The sequence below is a fragment of the Azolla caroliniana genome, unplaced genomic scaffold (assembly GCF_043228905.1).
Source record: "Azolla caroliniana isolate FFs.n. ecotype wild unplaced genomic scaffold, voAzoCaro1.0.p SCAF_13, whole genome shotgun sequence".
Lineage (NCBI taxonomy): Eukaryota > Viridiplantae > Streptophyta > Polypodiopsida > Salviniales > Salviniaceae > Azolla > Azolla caroliniana.
Window position 1 is genome coordinate 20,543,319 of NW_028230448.1, and position 18,842 is coordinate 20,562,160.

The 18,842-nt window shown below is 37.1% G+C and overlaps 1 protein-coding gene across 1 annotated transcript; it reads left to right on the forward strand.

Annotated features, from left to right (window-relative positions):
• The first annotated feature begins 10,694 nt into the window (after positions 1 to 10,694).
• Positions 10,695 to 18,337, forward strand: LOC147856624 (uncharacterized). The gene is made up of 4 exons (XM_087329079.1): positions 10,695 to 12,974; positions 13,875 to 17,313; positions 17,420 to 17,477; positions 17,723 to 18,337. The coding sequence occupies exons 1-4, from the start codon at positions 10,745 to 10,747 to the stop codon at positions 18,026 to 18,028; spliced, it is 6,033 nt and encodes a 2,010-aa protein (XP_087185205.1). The 5' UTR covers positions 10,695 to 10,744; the 3' UTR covers positions 18,029 to 18,337.
• The last annotated feature ends 505 nt before the right edge of the window (positions 18,338 to 18,842 follow it).

Genomic DNA, 18,842 nt, shown 5'->3' on the forward strand with positions numbered 1-18,842 from the left:
CTACCATTGTGAGCTACTCTCATATGTAATAGAAGTTTTGTTTTCATATATATATCCATCTGTTTGGTTGTAACTCTATATACCTATCTAATCGATTCTCAATATTTCTAAAAAAATGTTCACAAGCCTGACTATCTTGGTTTTGAAAGAATACATTTAACCAAATTTAGTTATAAGCACCACTAAAGAAGTATGGATTAAAGTACTTTCTATCCCCTAAAATGTTCAACCTTGCCTTTGCTTGACTTAGAGATCTAACATGTTGCAGGAAAGCACATTTGTGTTGCGAATGTGTTGTTAAGAACTAGGCATAAGAATGAAGAAGAAATACTCATAGAAATGAAGATATGAGCTTAGAGTCAATATCCTCTCTTATACATGCTTCATGGTCAAAAGAGGAATACAAATTCTTCATCAAGGATGGCTTTTGGAAATATTCGAAGAGAAGGTTGGAGTATTATCCTTTGGAGGACAATGGGGATCCCTAATGAAGGTTCTCGTATCTAAGTGGATTAAACACCTTTTCATTAACATTTTTCTTTGATTTATTTTTATCCTAATTAGTTCATTTCAATGGTTCCATTTACATAAAGTGCAATGTTGTAGTTCCATGCGAATGAGATCTAACCTATGCAAAGAACGACTCCCCTTTCTTTTTTAATCATGAGAATTTGTTGCTACCATGCAACAAACGGGTTAGCATGTTTCTTATTATGCAATTGCAGAATTCAGTCATTTTCCTTTTCTGATCATGCACCACTTCGTTTAGTTATAGTATTGCAGGAACATTACAAAATCTCTAGGTTTAGAATTCCAAATCATGTGTTTCTTTGTCAAGAGTGTGCTCCTACTGTATATAATATTTGGAATAAATATGACTATTCTTATGATTATGCACTATCTAGTGTTCAGAAGGCTCTTGGTGAAATACAACAAATTTTCCATTTTAAGTCTAAACAAATATTCTATGCGTCTTTTACTAAAATAGGAAGACTTCGTAGGGGATTGAGATCCTTGCAACATCTACAAGAAAAAAGACCATATTCAAGTTATATAAGTTCCCGAGTGGCACAAATAGGGAATCAGATATTGGAATTAGAAAAGATTTCTGTTGATTTTAATTATCATAGTATATCATCTACATGGGCAGAATCGGGAGATAAAGTCAATAAAATGTTCTTTGCAGTGCATAATCATCATAAGTCGACTGTTAGGATTTCTCGGTTAAAATGTCCTGATGGTTCTTATACCACTGATCCTAATCAGATGTTTCCAATAGCCTCTGATTATTATGAAGCTTTATTGAAAGCTAGATCCTTTTCTGGGGATGATTTAGTTAAAAGGGACATCATATGGTCAACGGTTCATAAGAGAGTGTCGGTACAACTTTCAGAATGTCTTCTGCAACCTTTAAGTTCTCAAGAGATTCTTAAAGCAGTAAAAGCCCTTGCAAAGGATGTTTGTCCTGGATTGGATGGGATGGGATATACAATATTGGGATTTGATAGGTGATGGCCTTACCAAAACTTATCAACAGATCTTAAACTTAGGAAATATGCCACAAGAATGGAATGAGGGGTTAATCTATATGATTCCTAAAACAAATGGACAATTAGAAGAACTTCGTCATTGGAGACCAATTACTTTGTTGAATGTTATTTACAAGATATTAGTAAAAATGATAGCTAGAAGGTTACAACCTTATCTTCCAGAGCTAATTCATCATTCCCAAACCGGTTTTATGAAAGAGCGAAGTATTTTTGACAATATTATTCTTTTTTGGGAAATGGTGGTATTTGCTGAATTACATAAACAAGATCTAGCAGTGCTATTTCTTGATTTTGAAAAAGCTTTTGATAGAGTGGATTGGGATTTTATGGAGGGAACATTGCTTAAGATGGGTTTTCCCAACACATGGATACGAGGAGTGTCAACATTATATCGTCATGCACATAGTTCTCTTTTATTTGCAAGGGATATTGGTAGGCGGTTTTCTATTTCAAGATCTGTGCGACAGGGATGTCCACTTGCTCCCTTTCTGTTTTTATTAGTATCTGAAGCGTTTTTAGTACATCTAAATTCTCAAGATGTAAATATTAAAGGTTTAGCACTATCTGTGGAAAACGATGGCGTGGATAGTGAGTTTGCTGATGATACAGCTCTATATGTTGCAGCCTCACAAGTTAATTTGTTACATGTGCAAAAAGTTGTGGATGATTTCTCGCATGCATCCGGAGCATTGATAAATTGGGATAAATCATCAGGTTTTTGGATTGCTTCGAGTGATCCGCCAGTTAATATACCTACCTCAGGTTTTACATGGATACCTCATGGTCAATCCATTAGATATTTGGGTTGTAGAGTGGGTTTGGGTTTAAATGTAGAGGATATGATTGCACCCTTACTGTTAACATTAAGGAATAAGTTAATATATTGGAACAAGGAGAAGTTATCCTTAGCGAGACGTGTTTTGTAGGTAACTCAGTGCTTTTGTCTTCGATTTGGTATATAGCATCTACCTGGCTATTTTCTAGGTCAATAATGCTTAAAGTTCAACGCCTAGTACGCAATTTCATTTGGGGGAACACTATTGCAGACAATTCTATAGCAAAGGTAGCTTGGTCAGTTCTTATACAATCTAAACAGAAAGGAGGTCTAGGTTTGATTGATCCTTTTATGCAAAGTAAAGCCTTAATTGCTAAACATGTTGTTAGGAGTTTATTGCCAAGAGATGAGTTATGGAAAAAGCTATGGATTCATCACTTACATAAGGTCAAGCCCTCAGTAGGAGGGCAATGGCATGATAGTCTTAGGTGGTTTTTTAATTCACATTTTCCATTACCTAAGTGCAATGTTGGTTCATTATGTTTCTTTAGTGGAATTTTTCGGGCATGGGAAACTCTTCAGCAATCACTTGTTTTCTTGCCTCCGAAAAATTATCATCAATTCATGTGTCAGCCTTTAATATGGAATCCTTTATTTACTGACGAAGTTGCATGTGTTTTGGGTCTACGACCGAGGTTATCTTGGGCGACAATGGATAGTGGGCCAGCCCATACAGTTGCGGATTGGATAAAGTTTTTACAAACTTCAGCACACGACCAAAAGATTATGTTGTCTAATTTAAGAGGGGCAAGGATAATGTTCTCTCAATTGTCTATGGTGTATCAGGTCACACTACCAACTTTGCAGTTTGATCATTTTCAAAGTTGGTACGGTATGTTTTCGACATTTAATGTACTTATAGGAGCTCGTTTATATCATCGTAATGGCAATTTTTATTGTTATGAAGTTTTGGACAATGGTAGATTGTTATTAGTGGCGGACTAGTCTCCAATTATGTCCAATGCAAAGCAGTTGCCAATTAGAGTAATTGCTAGATTAGATAATAAAAAATTGATCGATCCTAGTCCGTTAATTGCTAAGTATGCATCTCAAATTTGGGTTTTACACTCTAGGCCACTTGTCGACCTGCAGTGGGACCCATCAGATTATGGTTGGAAATTGTCCATGTCTGACACAGCGAATAAGATCCTTCCATTCTTCTCATATTCGGTGGTGTTCGGTAGAAACTTTATGTTGAATCAGACCGACTCAGTCCCAGCGGCAAACAAGTATTGGGAGGAAGGTAATGTCTCGTCGGCTCGTATGCGGATGTTTTGGAAACGGTTTTGGGTAACTAAATGTATGAATAAGATATTGCATTTTCGTTGGTTGATGATTCATTATGCATTGCCAGTAGGTGAACTATTGAGGGGTTCAGTGCGTGATCGGTCATGTGTTATGTGTGGGTTTGCATCTGAGTCATTGCATCATGTATTTTGGGAATGTTTGTTCGCTAAAAGGTTTTGGTTTCGAATTCTTACAAGGCTTTTAGGTCGTAAATATACCTCGGCTTTCTTCACGTGGGGTGCAGTCTTTTGGGGAATGTTGGATCAACAATCAGCCTTTTATCATTATCAGCATTCTTCTTTGTCTTTACATGTGAGAAGTTTTCAAGTATATGCTAGTTCAAGTTCCTTGCAAGGAATCAAGTTCTTCTCGCGGAGTTATGTTTGGCAAAGTGTTTCTTCTTTGGGTTTATGGGTTCTTTGGAAAGCTAGGTGTTCCAAGCTATACAAGGATGAAAATACTCATGTTGTAGAACAACTTGAGTCTTTCTGGGACCTACTGGTACATACGGTAAAAGGTGATTATAACAGTTGTAAGGGATCAGGAGACACAACTAGTCGAAAAAGAAGGAGAATTAGAAGAGTTTGGTCATCTATTCCTATCATGTTGGATGCAAAGGCTAATGTCAAGTGGAATTACGTACCACCTCGTTGGTTGTTCCCACCACCAGCACCGTCCTTAGAGCACACAACATAAATCAACATGGAAGAGGTGATTCTGGCACATAGCAAGAGTCTTTTCATAAAAGAAGCTTTTGGCGGTGTCATGATGTGGCGTGCTCGAGGGTGGGAAAAACCGGCGAAAAGGGGGTCAAAAATGTGCATGTGCAATGTGTGTGCACACAAAAGCGATTAATTGTGCATATGCAAAATAAAAAGGAAAAGAAAGGGTAAAAGGGAGGTATAGAAGCTCGTGCAAAAAGTAAGAGAGAGGTGAGATAAAGGGTATAGGGGAGACAGGCTATAAATTTATAGAGATAGACTTACATATTATATAAGAAAGAGTTAGTGGGTTAGTGGATAGTTACATTGACTACTAGCTAGATGTGCATGGTTTGAATCTAGTCTTACAGTGCTGCGTGATTTAAGGAATTTTAGTCCTTTTTCATTGAAGACAAATTTGGCGACCCCCCCTTCTTTTTTTTCCTATAAAAGGAGGTCGAGGGGGGGTTCATTTGGAGAGACATTTTGGGAGGAGGAGACTATCGCCAATTTTCCTTCGAAGCTCTTCATCTCCTTATTCACCACATTTTTCTTCATCTCATACCCCTTCATCCCCCCATTGCCACGTGCTCGTGAGCCCAAGCTTCGTTGGCTCGACGTTGCTCCGCCCCGTTCATCGTTGCGAGCCCGTGTGCTTGCCGTTCGGGTGGTCGTGGTTCGTTGGGATTGGCATTTTGGTGGTGCTCGTGTGTTCGTCTTCGCCGTGTTCGGTTTTGCCTTGTCTCCAACGAGAGCCACCGGCCTCACAAAACAAAAGGGGAACGAGACCTTGCTCGGGAAGGGGTGGGGAAGTAGTATTGTCATAAAGCAAACCTCGGGTCTTCTCTATCCCTTGAGTACTCCCTAGTCCGAGACCCCCGTGGTCCCGCCCAAGTAACACGCGCGCGTGAAACTTCGCGACAGCGGTAATCTTCGATATGATTGGTGTGGATAGTAGAGCATATGCTTTACCTTAGATAGGGATGACTAATAATGAAACTTTAGAGAGGGATGATTGATAATGATTTTCATAAGGATACGACAGTGTGCATTCATGTTTGTTTAAGTTATTGGGGATACTCGATGACAGTCAGCTGATTCATGCGGATTTCCGTGGACATTGGCAAGATGCTAATCGGCGAGATGGTTGATGGGGACTGAATGGAGAAATTTTTCTGTGATAAAGATGAGTGAAGATGGTGGGGGGGTCGAAGCCGACTAACATGACTGGATGAGGAAACTTTTACACTAATTTCCGTTTTTAATACAGGTTTTTCGTGGACATTGGCAAGATGCTAATCGGCAAGATGGCTGATGTGGACTGATTGAAGAATTTTTTGTGATAAGCATGAGGGAAGATGGTGGGGGGGTCGAAGCCGACAATCAAGAGTGGGTGAGGAAATTTTTAGACTAATCTTTTGTTGTTAATACAGGATTTTCGTGGACATTGGCAACACGCTAATCGCCGAGATGGCTGATGTGGACTGAATGAAGAAATTTTTTCTGTGATAAGGATGAGTGAAGATGGTGGGGAGGTCGAAGTCGACTATCATGAGTGGGTGAGGAAGCTTTTACACTAATTTTTTGTTGTTAATACAGGATTTGCGGGGACATTGGCGAGGCAAGATGCTAATCGGCGAGATGGCTGATGTGGACTGAATGAAGAAATTTTTCTGTGATAAGGATGAGTGAAGATGGTGGGGGGGTCGAAGCCGACTATCAAGAGTGGGTGAGGAAACTTTTGGACTAATTTTTGGTTGTTAACACAGGATTTTCATGGACATTGGCATTAGCAAGATGTTAATCGGCGAGATGATTGATGTGGACTGAATGAAGAAATTCTTCTCTGATAAGGATGAGTGAAGATGAGTGTTGATGCGAAGGAGATTCAATACAAATATAGTTTCAATGATCGTACTACATTATTTTCTAGTCCTTATCAAAGGCTGTTATTAAGTGGACTTGGAAACACCTCGAGGGAGTGTCTACTTAACAAGATGCAGCTTCATGGAATGTTGTAAAGATACTTGAAAACAGACTCTTCAGTGGTCTTATGATTTCGGTGGCAACAATTCATCGACACCAACCATTGGAATTCATCGACAAAAAAGGTGGTTGGATTGCTAAGACTACATGACTGTTCAAGAAGTTTTTACTTAAATATGTTGCAATATTGATTGTAATAGTGGACTGTTTTGTATATTGACTTCTTTAATACCAATGGAGGATATGTTTTTGGAAAAAAAAAAAAATCAGTCATACACTTCCTTGTTGTGGTGGTGTAGGACCACAAGTATCCATTCGAATTTAATGGGATTGTTTTCCTATGCACAAAGGATATATCGTTATATGTACGCCCAAATCTTGCCAACTTCATCTCCTAGGATGGTATTCACTCCACTGAGGGCTTCATTTTTCAATTTTTTGACCAAACTTTTGTGACTAGATCCTTCATACACACACCCGATGAATTATCTAGCCTAAAAGTATCTAAGGAATAAATGAGCCAAGCAATCCACGAAGACAATGTTGCTAGTGTGAAGTGCAAGCAAGATCATTTTGTAATTTTGCTTTGGCTTTTCAACATCGTTGCTATCAATTTGTGATCATAGTCAATTATGTATTGTTATAAGCAATTTGATGCGTCGTCACAATGTTCCTTGTAATTGCAACCTTTTTAACACGATATGCACAACAACAAACTTATGATTCTCAACATAAAATCAAACAAAGGAAAAGATAATATTGTGTGGTTGTCGAGGTATATATTTTGAAGTATTGCATTCACCGTTCTCTTTAAGATGAAAAATTAAGATGTCATTGTGTATGTCAAACACATGATGGGTAATTTGATATGATAAACCTAAGCAAGAAAATTCTATGTATTCGACGTTGAAGTCTAGGAAAGTATTAATATGTTTGTTACTGCAAAAGCTCAACAAGTTAGTCATATAAGTAATAAATGTTTTTGTTGACTTTGTTTGCTAGTCTTCCACAATTGTCTCCTTGATCAATATAACTTTACACATGATTACTACTAGACTAATATTATAGTCTACCTAAGGATCTATCCATAATGGTGAGATTGGGAGGGTTTCTGACTTTGCATCCTCCTTGACAATATGCAGTGTATGTACCTCCTTGTGCCATTAAATGGGCAACTATGCTTCAATGAGTCACCACCTTGAACGTATAGGCTTATCCTTCGATGTCGTTATGTCTAGTGAGGTTACAACAATATGTTTTGTTCCAAGCATGTGAGAAATGTCTAACATAAAGTTGTGTGTAGTTCTCTTGATGATAAGAAAATGAAGAGTCGTGATGGTTCACCATCTTCATATATCTCTCTCAAAAAAAATTAAGTCATTTAAAGGTTTACTTAAAAATGGTGATCTGTTCAATTTCTTGGTTTGTGAGTTATGCACAAGGCCTTTCATGAATGGTAGGAAAGTAATATGGAAAAAGAGCATAGAAAGAAGAGACAATAAATCTATTAATCATACCACCTTTGGGCAATATCAAGTATGTCCACATATCCACTACATATCACCACAATGCAAATTAATATACTTTAGGAGCAAGAAACACGTGCGCATGCACTAAATATACATGCAAGCATGATAGAATTTCATCAAAACATTATATATACTCCTTGTCACTGCTAGGTGTCAAGAAAACTTGGTTCATTTCCTTCTTACATTTTATAATCGTTTGTTACAAGAGGACAATGTGATTGGTTGATGAACAATAACTATTGAAAGGTAGTTTCTATTCTCCTTTACTTTGTCTTCTATGAGCATATCCCCTCATATTCCTCTCACTCTGAGACATTCCAAGAGTGAGAGAGACAACATGGGGTGCCCACATATCTATAGATATAAATGTAACAATAGAACATGATGATCCGATATAATTGCATCGGCTTTCTAAACTAAAAACAATAAAATATATATTGGTTTTGCGCTTGCTAAATTTTTTAAGACCGTGTAAATGTGTGCTCTCTTTAGTGGCAATCATCTACTCTTAATATTGTGATGACTAACATAAAGTTGTGCTATTATATGCACTCGTGTATGTATGGTTTATATGCACAATAAAAAAATGAAATCCATTATGGGTTTTGATTTAACTCGAGTATGTGAATGATTCCTTGCGATATTTTCAACATGCATTGCAAACGTAACAACTTTGTATCACCCAAAAATGGTAATCTCCCAAATATTAATGTTACATGAGCAATTTTATAGCAAATTGTGCCACACTCAATTGAAAAGCCATGATTGAATATTAGCTTAAATTTGATGCTAACAAATTTTACAAGCATGTATATAGTAATTTGTAACATTAGTTCCATGACTACTTAGAAAAAAGTTATTGAGAAGGCAAGAGCACGAGATGATCATTGTGAGCTCATAAATATTTCATATGCGTAGGACCATGCCTCATGCTCATCTTCATCGATCACTAAATGTTCTTCTATCTTATTCATGGGTAAATAACAAAATTAAGGCCTTTATGCTTTTATCAATGTGTCATGTTGTCCCCGAATATATTAATAATTTATCCACGATGGAAATCAGAATTAACTCTAAAAGGACGCAACAAATAAGCATGACTTAATATAATCCATTCTTTTTGTTCTCGATGTAAAGTACATGCCCTACAACGAGAGGTAAAAAAAATCCGTGCATTATTAGCGATGTGTAAATCAAAAATGAAAAGACGCGAGGTCACGCTTTTCACAATGGGCTCCCCAGTTTTCATTCACAATACATGGAAACGTGAGGTGCACTTTTTTCCTACCCACTCCATGGCTTAACTCTTATGACATGTGTATCATCAGTATTATACTTTAAAAATTTGTAATTCGAAACTAAGATAAAGACAACATAGTCAAATTTATAAGTGGTGGGAATTGAAGCTTCACCTTCAGTTTACTAATATATAGGTTATGCCCCAGAACAAGACAAATTGGAGACCCATATCCAAAAGCACTACATTTTAAGGTACAAATCTTAATTTCATTTGAAGGTTTAAACTTGCAAGAGCTACCTAGATTTCACTCTATAGAAATAAATGCTCATTTCATGGCACATGCTATCATTTTAACGCAACAATGAGGATCTTATAATAGCACAAGCCTCCCTATAATGTGTCCCCCCAAATTTCAATAAAAGTGTGTATGTAGTAACAATATGTACATGTACTCAAAATGGATTACATAGATAAATAATGAGCCGGATAAAACGCACGTGACTAGAAATTGCAAAAACCATTTGTTTTTCTATTGATATACAATAACGAGATTTTAGTTGTTGTACAAAAGGATCCCAATAATGACATAGACTTGCTAGCACATTTCAACGGTAGAACGAAACTCTTTTCATGTGTTATAATTTCTACCTTTTCTTAATACTCGTGGGCCTTAACTATTTTGATGGTCCCATTACCTCCAAAGGTTTATTTTGGAAGGCTATTGCATGGTGTTACAATCATAACACTACCTATATCATGGCTAAGTTAACTAAAATCTTGCTTGGCAGCCTTTTGTTACATCCTTATGTAGTCATCGAGATCAAATAACCATAATCTTTTAGAAAAGAAACCAATGCCCAATAGACCACGTTTTTGTTTGTAGAGTAGTCTACCCAATACTACTTTACAAAGCTGTATGGATGCAAGAATGAGAAGGGAGGGAAAGTCATGCATCTACATTCGTCTCTGACCAATGGGTTTTTGATACATTTGCAATAAGTTTTGGCACTCCACGTTCTCGATGATGTCACACCAAATCATATATGGATTTCTCTTGTAAGGGCTCAATCTAAAACTAACCTAACACAAGAAACTGTATTGTCCACATTCTCGAGCTCTCGATCATAGCGTACCACATCTTCTGGAACCAATGGACGAGGAAGTTTGTCCAACTATGTGCTCAATTAGAATAGAACCCATCGTAAGGTGAGCAATGACATTGAGATGCTCAGGATAAGCCTGAGCCCGAAAGACAAAAGAAGAAGAAGAAGAAGAAGCTAGGGTTTATGTGGCACATCATCGACATGGACGTAAACGAATGGCAAATGGTGGCATGCCAGAGGCAAGAGATGGCCTGGGGTGGGGGTCTTAAGCGTGGCGAGAGACAGATCGAGATAACACGAAGCAAATGTCTAAGATTGTGTCTCTAGGAGGAGGAGGAGGAGGAGGGTAATGAGGGTGTGAACCCAAGCCCACCAGGCTAGATTGAGAGATTTGAGATTTTCTCTACACAAAGAAAGAAAGCCCTTTAAGGGTGGTGGTAAGTAGTAGCAAAAGAGTTCTCTTTCTCTCTCTCTCTCTCTCTCTCTCTCTCTCTCCGTGGAACAGAGCTTTCCATGGCACCTCCCTCTAAAAGACAAGCAAATCATCCTTCTTCCTCTTCTTCTCCTAATGCTGCTCTTCCTCTTCCCGGCCTTGCTATTGGCGTCATAGCAGGTATTGCTGCTGCCATAGCCTCTCACAACCTCCTCAGGAAGAAGGAGAAGAAGAAGAAAAAGAAGGAGGAGGAGGAGGAGGAGGAGGTCCCCTCTCCATCCCTCGTATTGGAAGAAACCCAAAACATAACTTGTAAAGAAGATGAAAAAGAAGAAGAAAAGGAGGATGGGTTCTCTGAGAAACCCTTGTTATCATCAGTTAATGAACTAGATTTCAGGCTTGCCTATGGTGAGGAGCTTCACCTATCTACTCAAGATAGTAGCTTTTCCTCCTCTGACATTGCACTAATTTCAAGTAATGAGGAGACATTGCATGAGGTAAGTAATGATCGTTTGAAACCCTTTCCTTCTGAATTTTATGAAATAAAAACTGACAAACTGAGCCTGGAAGATAGAGAAAGGGAAAGAGAAAAAGAGCATTGGAATTATGCCCAAACAGATGAAAAACATGTTTCACATATAGATTTGCATCCTTTGTTCACCACACAATCCATTGAAAGTAGACGCATGTCAATTAGTAATATAGAAACTGAGATTGATCTAAAACATGATAATGTTGGGATCACAAGTGGTTTCTGTATTAAGGACTCAAATCCCCAACTGTTAATAGATGGGTCTAAAACCGGTCATATGGATATGAACAATCAGCACTCGAGCCTTGAATTGTTAATAGATGGGTCTAAAACTGGTCATATGAATGTCAGTGATGAAGAAAACATTCATGCAAGGAGGATCTATGCTGATATTTGTTTAAATCACAAGTATGACCAGCCTAACTACCAATTAAGAGCAGAAGATTCCAATGGCACTGGATCAATCACCAATATACCGAGTTTCAATGACACTTGTTTAAGAAAGGATGTTGAGACCAATCATCAATTTTTTATTGGGAGTTTTAATAATGCTATTCAACAGATTAATTTCCAATCAACCCTGGAGAGATCTGACAATGGTAGTGAAAACCTTGATCTCCAACCAACAATGGAGGGATCTAGTAATGATAACAAAGAGATTAACGTTGAATTAGGATTGGATAATGGCAGTAGTATCCAACCAGCAATGCAGGAATCAGATAATGTGTCTGAAAACCATAATCTTCAACCAACAATGGAGGGATTTGTTAATCATATAGAAAAGCCTAATCTCCATATAACAATCGAGAAATTGGACGATGATAGCAAATATCCTAATCTCCAATCAATAAAAGAGAAATCAGATAATGATCGTGAAAATCCTACTCCCCAACCAACATTTGAGGAATCGGCCAATAGTATTGAACAGCTAACAATGGAGGAGTTGGATAATGTCAGTGAAAATCCTAATCTCCAACCAACAATAGAGAGATTTGACAATGGTGGTGAAAAGTCTAATCTCCAACCAACAATGGATAATGGTGTTGAAAAGTTTAATCTCCAGCCAGCAAGCAAGGAGCAATCAGATAATGGTATTGAAAATCCTAAACTCCAAGCAATAATGGAGAGATCTGATAATGGTAGTCAAAATCCTAATCCCCAGCCACCAATGGATGGATCAGATAATGTTATTGAGCAGCAGAATATCCAACCAAGAATGGAGGAATCAGAAAATGTTATTGAAAAACCTAATCCCCAACCAACACTGAAGAGATCTGATTATAGAAGTGAAAAGCCTAGTCTTGAACAAACAATAGATAATGGTATTGGAGAGCCTAATCTTCAACCAACAATCAAGGAATTGGATAATGGTAGTGAAAGTCTTAATCTCGAACCAGAAATGGAGGAATCAGATAATGGAATGGAAAAGCTTAATCTCCCATCGTTGTTGGAGGATGTGAATGATCCATGTTTATTATGTGCCGAAGATATATATCCAGTTCTTCAATGTACAGTAGATGCTCCTTGTGTTGATAGAGGTATTTGCATGCAATCAATGACTAATGGATTGGATGAAGATCATTCATCTATTGATAGAGAGCCTAATCTTCAATCCATGGCACAAGGATCTGATGAATCGTGGAGCATTGACCCTTGTGGCACTTTTTTAAGATGTGTGAATGGATGCTCGCCAACATTGCAAATCCTTTATGAGACATTTTCTAATCAACAACCAAATATTCGGTCAATAGAAGCCAAATTGGATGATAATTCTCTAGGTTTTGATGAACAAGAGGTTAAACTTCAATCCATAATGGTGGTTAATGATGCAAATTTAAGTAATAATGGTGAACATGATCAGCCATTAATATTGGAGGGTTCAGAATATAGCTTATCAGATACCATTGTGAAGCTTGATGCTGGATCAGATATCAAGGGTAATGATGATAATTCTCTAGATGTTGATGGACAAGAGGTTAAGCATCAATCCATAGTGGAGGTTAATGATGCAAATTTAAGTAATAATAGTGAACATGATCAGCCATTAATAATGGAGGGCTCAGAATTTACCTTATCAGGTACCATTGTGAAGCTTGATGCTGGATCAGATATCAAGGGTAATGATGATAATTCTCTAGGTGTTGATGGACAAGAGGTTAAGCTTCAATCCACAGTGGCGGTTAATGATGTAAATTTAAGTAATAATAGTGAACATGATCAGCCATTAATATTGGAGGGTTCAGAATATACCTTATCAGATACCATTGTGAAGCTTGATGTTGGATCAGATATCAAGGGTAATGATGATAATTCTCTAGGTGTTGATGGACAAGAGGTTAAGCTTCAATCCACAGTGGCGGTTAATGATGCAAATTTAAGTAATAATGGTGAACATGATCAGCCATTAATATTGGAGGGTTCAGAATATACCTTATCAGATACCATTGTGAAGCTTGATGTTGGATCAGATATCAAGGGTAATGATGATAATTCTCTTGGTGTTGATGGACAAGAGGTTAAGCTTCAATGCATAGTGGAGGTTAATGATGCAAATTTAAGTAATAATGGTGAACATGATCAGCCATTAATAATGGAGGGTTCAGAATATAGCTTATCAGATACCATTGTGAAGCTTGATGTTGGATCAGATATCAAGGGTAATGATGATAATTCTCTAGGTGTTGATGGACAAGAGATTAAGCTTCAATCCATAGTGGAGGTTAATGATGCAAATTTGAGTAATAATGGTGAACATGATCAGCCATTAATAATGGAGGGTTCAAAATATACCTTATTAGATACCATTGTGAAGCTTGATGTTGGATCAGATATCAATGGTAATGAGGATACTTCGTTACTTGTTGATAAAGAGATAAGTGTTAAGTCAACAATGGCAAAGTGTTTGGAAAATATTTCACAAGAACAAGAACTAAAACTAAATCTTCAATTTGAAGTGGAGGAATATGTTGGAGAAGTACATCCTGAAACAACAAAGAAAGTCACAGATGACCCTTGTTTATTTGCTGATCATCATCCTAATTTCCGATTAGCAATGGAAATTTTTGATGATACTTGTAATTTAGAAGCTAATCCTTCATTTGGTGATGATCCTAATCTTCAATTGGCAATGGAATGTTTTCATGTTGTAGAGGCTAATCTTCCATTACTAGTGGATGGGCCTAATGGCACTTGCATAAGTATAAATGAAAGGAATGCTCTTCTATCAGCAACAAAGCATTCTGGTAATACTGGTTCATGTGTTAATGATGATGTTTCTATTAGCTTTGGCAGAGATTCTAATCTCCAAGCAAGATTGGAGGGTTCAGATGACACTTTTTCAATAAGCACTAGTGAACAGCTACCAGGCATCAAGGTGTATGAGAATATCGTTTCAACTGATGAAAGAGAACAAAAGATGGAATCACTGGTTGAGGGATCTGATGATGTTGATTTAAGTGCTGAATCGGATGATAATGTTGAATATTCTAATCATAATCAATCAAAAGAAGTGTCTGATCAGTGTTGTTCTTTCCTTGATGAAGCTCATGATGATCTTCAATCAATCAATGAATGTTCTGAGGACACCGTTTTAAGCGAAGATATAGAACCAAATCTCAAATCAAATTGTGCTGGTAACAATTTCATACAGACCGATGAACGTGTTAATCTTGAATCAATAATGGAACAGTCTGGTAGCATGTTTCCTAATGGTCTGCCTCATCTGCAACCAATAGTGAAAGAATTTGAAAATTTATGTTTCAGTATTGATGTTGAACATGATTTCCAAGAAACAATGGAAGGGTGGAATACACTGAATGTAGAGCCTGATATCCAACTGGTAGAAGAACATATTGATTATACTTGCTTATGCAAATGTGAAGAACCATATGACCTATCAACAATGGAGGGAGTGTCAAATCTTTCAAAATGTTTGGACATTGATGGAGAGTCTATCCTTTTATCAGTATTAATGGAGTCCGACAGTGCTGGTGAGCCCAAAAGTGGGAGTGGTGAAACTTGTCTAACTAGTGATACAGAGCCAAATGTCCAATTAAAAATGGAGGAATCTGATGATGGTAATGATCATCTCACAAGCTTTGGAGTCCCTTATATTCACCCAATGATGAAAGGGTCTGATCCAACTTTTGCAAATCAAAATGTTGATGGAGAAATACATTTCGAATCAATAGTGGAACATGGTAACAACAATTTCTTAACTTCTAATGGATATTATAATTGCCAATTAATGGAAGGGTTGGATACTTGTGCTGAAAGAGCAGTTGAAAAGTGTGATGGAACTAATTCTGATATTCATGGGAAGTTGAATCTTCTACCAATGGGTGGTGAAACTTGTTTCAGCACCAACTTCAATTCAATGGTAGTGCTAGAGGAATCTGATTCTTTGAGCATTGATGGTGTGCCCAAAAACCAATCAATACTGGAGGGATATGATTATATGTGTTTAATTGGCGATGGAGATCATATTCTTCAACCAAAAATTGAGGTTTCCGATGACATCTATGGATGTTATCTGAGTGGTGATGATGAATGCAATCACAAAATAACAAGGGAGGGTTCAAATAAACCTTGTTTAAGCAGTGAGGGAAACCCTGATCTCTATTTGATACAAACTTTTTCCGATTATCGAACATTGGGGTGGTCTTGTAATATTTCTGAGAACAGTCAGTCTGAAACTTGTTTAAGTGTAGATAGAGAAACTCCTCACCAATCAACAATGATCCCTGGAGATAATACTCGTTTAAGCTATAACGAATGTCCTTATATCCAATCAAAAATGGAAGAGCGTGGTCACACTTGTGCTGGTCAAGTGCATAATCTTCTGTCAACATTAGATGACAGTTTGGACATCGATGGAGAATCCAGTGTAGAGAGATCTGATAATGGTAATCTTCAACTACTAGCAAACTTTGATGAAATTTGTCAAACTAGTGATAGAGAGCTGAATGTCCAATCAGAAATAGATGAATCTGCTGATGATAGTCCTGTAAGAAGTGGAATATCTAATGTCCATTCATTCATGAAGGATTCTCCCACCATTTTCTCAATTATTGGTGAAGAAACACATTCCAAATCAATAGTTGAAGCTGGTAATGACACTCGGTTAACTTCTACTGGATATGATAAACTCCCAAAATTAGTGAAACACTTAGATGTTTGTAGCAATAACGAAATTAATGTTCATACAATGGTAGAGGAGTTTGATATGGCTTATGTTACACCCATCGATGGTGTGTCCAAAAGCCAGTCTTTGCTGGAGACAAATGATGATTGTTTAACTGCTAATGGAGATTCCACTGTTCAACCAATAGTTGAGTTTTCTGATGATATTGGTAATATTTATTTGAGTGATGGAGTGGTCAGTGATGACAATGTTCCTTTAATCAGTAAACATGGACAGCTAATTATCAATGATGCTGACCCTAACCCTCAATCAGAAATGGAGACGGGGGGCTCTCCCTATACTCACACAACCAACAATGATAAATATGATGATTTATTGATAATTGATAGATCTAATTATACTTGCTTGGTTTCTGATGATTTGCAATGCAGTAGAGAGGGATTTGAAATCTCTTGTTTAAGTACTGAAGGAGAGCAAGATCTACGATCAGCAACAGAGAGTGTTTCCAATACTAGTGTAAGTATCGTCAATGAAGAACTTCACCTCCAATCAAGAATGAAGAACACTGATCAGCATTGTATTCTCAAGTCAACCATTGAAGTGGACAAGTCAGATGCAATGTGTTTAAGAGTTGAAAGAGAACCTGATTTTCAATACAAGTTTAATCCTAGAAGCAGCCAACCAAGATCGATGTCTACTTATGAGATTGCAGCCAATGATGAAGATGCAAGCAATGATAAGGATGAGATTCGAGGACATACTATCATTGCCCCTCTTAAAGACCATAATGTTGTCAAAGATACTATCATTGATCCTGTTAAAGAGCATGAAGATTGTTCTTTAATGATGGATCATTCAGAAGAGCATATAATGAAATCAAGGGGTATAGATATCAATGATGTTAAAGAACCTGTGTGTAATGATGTGATTGAAAAGAGGAAATTCGAGCTCGATGGCACAGAAAAGAAACCTAGGTAATTCAGCTCCTTTGTTTTATATCAATTAAATTGTTTCCGCAGAATCTTAATGTGATGTTTAAAGATTGAAATCAACACTAATCTTAATGTGATGCCTTTACAGCCATACCAACTCATCTGAAGTGTTATCATGTGAACAAGGATTAACCAGTGTGAAGAAGGTAGTTCAACCAAGTCTTTATCAATATATTGTATTTCACTTAGTCTTAGTCCTGTTAAGACATACAGTTAATGTCCTCTTCTAGTTCAGTAAGTTTTTATCATGTTGTTCTTGCCTATTTTTGCTTTGATCCTTGTGAACCAAAATTTGGTCCATGGTTTTCATGAGTTTTTCAAATAACCCTAAATAATCTACTTGCTTTATAGATGGTCTGCTAAATCCAAACGTCTTTTGTTCATTGATTAGGAGGATGGAGAACTGAGATCATCAGACGGAAATGGTGATATGAAGACCAACGAGGCATTGCCTTCAATACACACAAGCAAGAAAAGCAAGAGAAGAAGAAAAGTGAAAAAAGACAAGGTTGTCGTCCAGGGTACACATTGTCGCCAAGAAATACTCAGTGTTCACCAATCCAAAGATGGGTGGTTTCCAAACAAATTTGAGAAGCTCGCCCCACACTTTGTTCTCTGCTTTGTCTCCGCATGCTTATTTATTGCGGTAATAAGTATTGTGCAACAATATTTACAACTATCTGAACCCCTTGGTTAATAAGCAAGTGAAACGAATTATTAGAGTAGAACCTTCATGACTTTAGGAAAGGCTTTAGTTTGCTCTACTTAAAATTTTCTACAATAGAGGATAATACCCTTTGTTAGCAGCAGCCTGTTCAAATGATTGGAGACAAATGTATAAATTTTGTAATGAACCACAACATTACCTCTCCTTCATTTTGAGAGGTTGAGCTGAGTATTTGTTATATTTTATGGTTTCCCCAGAAATGTTATGGGGGGATGCGCTGTTTATTAGAAAGCATTATTATACATGGCAATATTGATTGAGTTTATTCAAATTATTGAAGAGATAAAAGCATTTGTGCCATTTCTTTGAGAGGTTCAGTTTTTTTCGTCGTTTCAAAGATTCTTTTCAGCATTTCTAATCATTTTTCATGACCTGGACATTTCTTCCATTAGATGTTTACAGCATTCCTAGAGTCTTGGCATCAAAGAAGTCAGATGCACACAGACTACTTGGATAGCATAATAAAGGCTCTGCAGGTGTATATCTGCAAAGATGGTGGTTGAAAAGGGCTTCAAAGTTGAGGGGAGTCCTTTGAAAAACCAATCAAAAGCTGTTTTAAACTAATCACGAAATATTAGCTCCATATCCTTTTATTACTCTTATTACCATTACATTATACGTCCAAATAATTCAATTTCCAATTGACTCTTTTTTATGAGATTCTTCATAATAATCACTATTGTGGACTTGAGAATAATTTCTATGGACGTTAATTTGTTTGTACTTATTAGGAAAAAATAAAAGAAAAAGATTGTTTGTATATTTTCCTATTTGGGTTACATCA

What these genes read in the sequence shown, in the direction of transcription:
- LOC147856624 (XM_087329079.1), top strand. Translation starts at nt 10,745, where the DNA reads ATGGCACCTCCCTCTAAAAGACAAGCAAATCATCCTTCTTCCTCTTCT. An exon ending in ATTGGATGATAATTCTCTAG is followed by an intron (nt 12,975 to 13,874) that starts GTTTTGATGAAC and finishes ATAATTCTCTAG; the next exon opens with GTGTTGATGGACAAGAGATT. An exon ending in GATTAACCAGTGTGAAGAAG is followed by an intron (nt 17,478 to 17,722) that starts GTAGTTCAACCA and finishes TTCATTGATTAG; the next exon opens with GAGGATGGAGAACTGAGATC.